The 5,811-nt window shown below is 49.8% G+C and overlaps 1 protein-coding gene across 1 annotated transcript in view; it reads right to left on the minus strand.

Moving 5' to 3' along the window:
* The window catches only part of OVOL2 (ovo like zinc finger 2), a 31,380-nt gene that overhangs the window by 24,741 nt on the left and 828 nt on the right, over positions 1–5,811 (minus strand). Inside the window, exon 2 of the mRNA XM_023507821.1 lies at positions 5,648–5,798. Within this exon, the coding sequence (XP_023363589.1) occupies positions 5,648–5,798 (151 nt within the window). The remainder of the gene's footprint in view (positions 1–5,647; positions 5,799–5,811) is intronic.

Raw genomic sequence — 5,811 nt, forward strand, 5'->3', positions numbered from 1 at the left:
CCTAAGCCCAGGAGCTGGAGGTTGCTGTGAGCTGTGACACCACAGCACTCTACCAAGGGCAACAAAGTGGGACTCTGCCTCTAAAAAAAAAATTTCTTTTGGCTTGGCGCCTGTAATGCAGTGGTTAGGGTGTCAGCCACATACAACGAGGCAGGCAGGCAGGTTCAAACCCAGCCCTGGCCTGCTAAACAACAACTGCAACAAAAAAATAGCCTGGTGTTAGGCGTGGGGGCATCTGTGGCCCCAGCTGCTTGGGAAGCTGAGACAAGAGAATCGCTTAAGCCCAAGAGTTTGAGGTTGCTGTAAGACACCACAGCACTCTACCAAGGGCAACATAATGAGACTCAGCTTCAAAAAAAAAAAAAAAAAAAAAAAAACCAAGGACTTGCTACCTTGCCCAGGCTGGTCTCAAATTCCTGCCCTCAAGTGATCCTCCCACCTCCACCTCCCAAAGTGTATGGATTACAGGCATGAGCCTCCATGCCTGGCTTATCATTGTTTTAGAATACCAATAACCCAAAATATTTAGGCCCTGATCATCAGCAGCTGTAACATCACAAAATGAGAGATAACCAGGACAGCAGACAGTGGCTCACACCTATAATCCTAGCACTCTGGGAGCCCAAGGGTGGATTACTTCAGGTCAGGAGTTTGAGACCTAAGCAAGAAAAAGACCTACATCCTACCCCAACCGGGGACAAAAAATTGAGAAAATAGTTGCACATGGTATCTGCAGTTGCACATAGTATCTGCAGGCATCTGTAGTTCCAGCTACTTGGGAGTCTGAGGCAGGAGGAACACTTGAGCCCAGGAATTTGGGATTGCTGTGAGTTATAATGATGCCATGGCACTCTATCCCCAGCCTACAGAGTGAGACTCCACTTGGGTCGGGGGTGAGGGGATGGGGTGGGGGGAGAGATAACAAATGTTAAATGCCTCTTGATCTCTTGAAACCTCCATTGTGACATATTTTTATCCTAACGAAAATAGATCTGATTGAGCACGTAGAGCCCTGTTGTCCAATAGCACTTCCTGGGGTGACATAAAAATTCTATTCTGTACTGAGTAACACAGTAGCCACTAGTCACGCATGGCTATTAAGCATTTGAAATGTGGCAGTGCAACTGAGGAACTTGTGTCATCTTTAATCTTACTTAATTTGCAAAGCAGTTTAGCTGGAGATCCACCTACCCAGTGGGAGAAACCTAGCGGGCTGAAGAATGTCAGACACCCCAGTGATGCATTCAGCAAAATCCAGACTGCTGGGAACTCTACACAACAAATTCCCCAGATATACACGACTCTACCTTTGAAACTCTCCAAAGTAAAAATGGATGGGGGAAGACCACTTCGTGTTCACATATCTTTAGTACCAAGAACTAGAAAGCCCCATAAAAAGTGAAGAATACTTTTGAAGGAATCTAAATTTAGTTCCTTTTGAGGAACCATAGGAGAGAAAGGATAGGGTGAGAGGATAAATTCACCTGCTGGTCTATACTGACACCTGGGTCCTACCAGCCACAGAGTCAGGAGTGAATCTTTTTTTTTTTTTTTTTGAGATGGAGGCTCAAGCTATCCCCCTGAGTAGAGTGCTGTAGCATCACAGCTCACAGCAACCTCCAACTCCTGGGCTCAAGCGAGTCTCCTGCCTCTGCCTCCCAAGTAGCTGGGACTATAGGCGCCTGCCACAGCGCCTGGCTATCTTTTGGTTGCAGCCGTCATTGTTTTGGCGGGGCCAGGCTGGATTCGAACCCACCACCTTAGGTGTATGTGGCTGGCGCCTTAGCCACTTCAGCCACAGGTGCCGAGCCAGGAGTGAATCTTATCAGTCAACTGAGTCGACTACAGAGCTACTATTTGTTCCGGATAAACCTCTGAAGGACATTAGTGATCTCATAGCTGGAGACCTACAAATAGATGCAGGAGGAAAGCAAAGGGACCTGACAAGCACCCTATCCCAAACGTATTATCACCTCCCCACCCCAGTCTCTTTGGAAAATGACAGAATCCCCACCAGTAAAGAAACACTTTCACAATCTGCCCCCAGGCACACGGTCAAAAGGCAGCTAAGCTGGGAAAGGCTGGCTTCCGACCTGCACCTGGGATTTCTTTCCAGATCCACTCATGTATACAGTGGAATCTCATATCCCTGCTGCAGGCAAAAGAAAAGATGTTAAAACTTTTTGTCTGTCATTGTCAACTAACTTCTCATTAGGCATTTTTAAAGGCACAGAAGTGCTGTGAGTGGCGCCCCTAGGTTAGTGGGTAGGGCACCAGCCACATACACTGAAGCTGGCGGTTTCAAACCCAGCCTGGGCCAGCTAAAATCAACAATAACAACTGCAACAACAACAACAAAAATAGCCAGGCGTTGTGGTGAGCGCCTGTGGTCCCAGCTATGGGAGGCTGAGACAAGAGGATCTCTTAAGTCCAAGAGTTTGAGGTTGCTGTGAGCTATTAAGCCACAGCACTCTACTGAGGGCAACATAGTGAGACTATCTCAAAAAATTAAAAATTAAAAAATAATAAAAAAAAATTAAAGGCACAGAAGTGAACAATTTGCACCCCCCACCTCATTTAATCTACGCATAAATGCTTCTGAGAGGCTGACTCAATGAGTCCTACATTTTAGAGCTCAGGGAACTGAGGCTCAGAGGAGATGGCACAGCCATGACCACAGCAGATAAGAGGGTCTCATTGAAGAGTTTTTTTCCCACAAACTTTCCAGAATTTCTCCTCTGCACTGACTCTCCCTGGCTCCAGAAGGCCCCGCTTCCTACCCTTCAGTCACCAGACCTGAGTCCTTTACATGCTCCAGCTGTGGGGCTCAGCCCACACCTCCCTTCTCCACAGCCTTCAAACCCACATCAGGAAACCTTCCCCATTCAGAATTGATCATACTTTTGCTTGACCTTCTGGCTGAGCTGCCACAGAGTTAGCCTTACTCTATCTCCCCACCAACCCAAATAGTATCTACAGTTAGTGGGCACATGTCACAGTCTACCCTTAATCCATTCATCCTCACAGCTCTAGGAGGGAGGTAACATTATTGCCCCCATTTTACAGGTAAGGAAACTGAGGCCCAGAGGAATGAACAACTTCCTCATTGATGGTCACACAACTAAGAAGGGACAAAGCCAGAGAGAGCTTAGATACTTAACTGCCACTGCCAGATAATCCTGGAAGAAACACCAGGGTGGGAGCAGGCACTTCCTACTGTTAGATGGGATAAGTGCTGCCTCCAACCTGCCCTTCCTGGGAGGCCATTCCCAGTGTCTTCAAGTTATTAGAACTAAGTCATTAAAACAATGCATTATGGGCGGCACCTATGGCTCAGTGAGTAGGGTGGAAGCTCCATTTACGAGGGTGGCAGGTTCAAACCCGGCTTCAGCCAAACTGCAACAACAACAAAAAATAGCCAGGCATTGTGGCGGGCGCCTGTAATCCCAGCTGCTCAAAAAGCTGAGGCAAGAGAATTGCCTAAGCCTAAGAGCTGGAGGTTGCTGTGAGCTGTGATGCCACAGCACTCTACCAAGGGCAACAAATGGAGATTCTGTCTCCAAAAAAAAAAAAAATGCATTATGTATGGGCCTCACTCTTATGTTGCTTTCCTCCTCTCCCATTAAAAAACAAATTCTCTGAGAAACTGGGGGTTCAACATGCCTTGTTTAGAATTACACAACGTGTTAGGTCACGGGCAATTTGGTCAGTCATTTGAAAACTGCCAGTACCGAGGCCAATAATTCTGGAGGCTTGAAGCATACCAATACCAAGATGTCTCCTTTGGGTAGAGGGGGAGATAAGGAACTTGAACATCCTGCAAACTATAGAAAGACGGTTCCTCATTAACAGCCCAGGGACAAACTGTGCTACTCCCCTGCCCCCAGTACTCGGACAACTGATCTTAGAAATAAAATTGCTCTACTTATTCCTTTAATCCAGGGTTCCAACTGCCTTGTTTGCTTGAGGCAGAAAAGAGACATCACCTCAAATACTGGTTAAGAGACTGGATCTTCCTCTTCTGCTACTTTTCTCTCCAGAGGAATCCAGGCAACTGGGGGACAGAGGGGCAAATTGGCTACAGAGCCTCCCAAAACAACGTTGCAATTGTCCTTCCAGCCTGGTGATAAATATGCAAGTGGGACACAGTAGAATTTCCCGAAGGGAAGAGCTACCAGCCTCAGGCAAACAGTTCCCTCCCACTTAACCCCACCAGGCCCAGAAAAGCCTCAGGCCAGCTGACTTTGAACCTCAGCCTCACACTTCACGCTAAATAGCAAACCAACATATCTTTGCAGTGGTACAAAGAGATCTTTTCCTTCCAATTCTACACCCAAACTTCAATTCATAACCAAATGTGTCCAGGCCCCCCTGAGCCAAACCCTGGGAACCAGGAATGTGCATAGGGGAGGGATGGGCTCTCCCAGGGAAGTACCAGCTGCTTTCTCAATCCACTGCAAACCCAGGGCTCTCCCTCCCTACTCCACTCTACCTGCCGCCTGCGCAGCACCTACACACTGGAGCACCCTGGAATTATCACCCATATCAAGGGCCTTGAGGGCTCACAGCACAGGGTCGAACTTACGGCCCACCTGGCCAGGAACTGGGTCATGTGATTCACACCCCAGCCTCTACCCCAGCTCCACCCCAGTCAGTGGAATAGGAATCCTTTAATCTTGAAGGATAGCGGATACCTTGAGTAAGGCCATCATGAAATTTAGCCCAGGAAAACGCAGGTGGGCGTCAGAACACAATGCTGCCTACAATTTCATAATACTCAGGGGAGCCCAGAAACATAACCACAATGGTAAACATACACTTCAATCCACTGGGGTAAGGGCACTAAAGAAATGTGCACTTCGACTCAGGAGGCTGAGGCAGGAAGATTACTAGATCCCAGGAGTTCAAGGTTGCTGTGAGCTAGGCTTATGCCATGGCACTCTAGCCTGGGCAGCAGAGTGAGATTCTGTCTCAACAACAACAACAACAACAAAAATAAATAAGAAAAAAAGAAAGGAAGGAGGGGGGGGGGAGGGGAAAAAAAGAAAAGAAAACTTCAGCTGAACCCTTTTATCCATCAACTCAAGAAGATCTGAGAGAAATGACAAATCGAATGTGCCAAGCACAAGCTAACAGGCATTGGGAATGGCTGTGGTGAGAGGCCTACTGTGTGTCAAGTTGCCGCCAACGCCCTGAACACAATGAAGAGTGTGAAACTCTCAGAACCACAAGGCGCAAGGAACTGCATCCCAAAGGGTGGAATTTCTCTCTTTTAGGATCCCAAGAACACCGACAGACTGGTTATCCTTCAAGGCTTGCGCGCAGAATGGGTGGCTGAAGGAAGATAGCGGCGTCCGAGCCTTTCCTGCTGGTCCCGGCTCCCGAAGGCCGCGGCCACACGAGGCTCCAGGCATCAGGCGGTCTGAACCCACCCAGGAGCCGGGCGCAGCGGCGCGGGCGACAACCCAGCCCCAGGGAGGACGTGCCGAGGCGCCCTGGCCGCGGCCCAGGGGCAGGTGCAGAAGTCGCGCGGCGAGTGCTGGGTGCGCGGGCGGGCGGACGGGCGCGGCAGGGAGGGGCGCGGGCCCCGGGAGCCTGACGCCAGGGCGTGGTGCAGGTGGCGGTGGGGGCAGAGTCGACACCGTACCTTGATTTTAGACCTGGCAACCGGGCGCTGCGTCGCCGCCAGGTGTCCATTGGGGCTCTCAGCGTCGCCGGGATCGGGAATTTCGCGCTCCGGGGCGTGCGGGGACAAGCTGCTCTCGGCGCCTCCAGGTTCCCCCGCGCTGCTGCTGCTGCTGCTGCCGCCGC

Source organism: Otolemur garnettii, unplaced genomic scaffold (genome assembly GCF_000181295.1).
Source record: "Otolemur garnettii isolate 467f Iridium unplaced genomic scaffold, OtoGar3 scaffold00208, whole genome shotgun sequence".
NCBI classification, from domain to species: domain Eukaryota; kingdom Metazoa; phylum Chordata; class Mammalia; order Primates; family Galagidae; genus Otolemur; species Otolemur garnettii.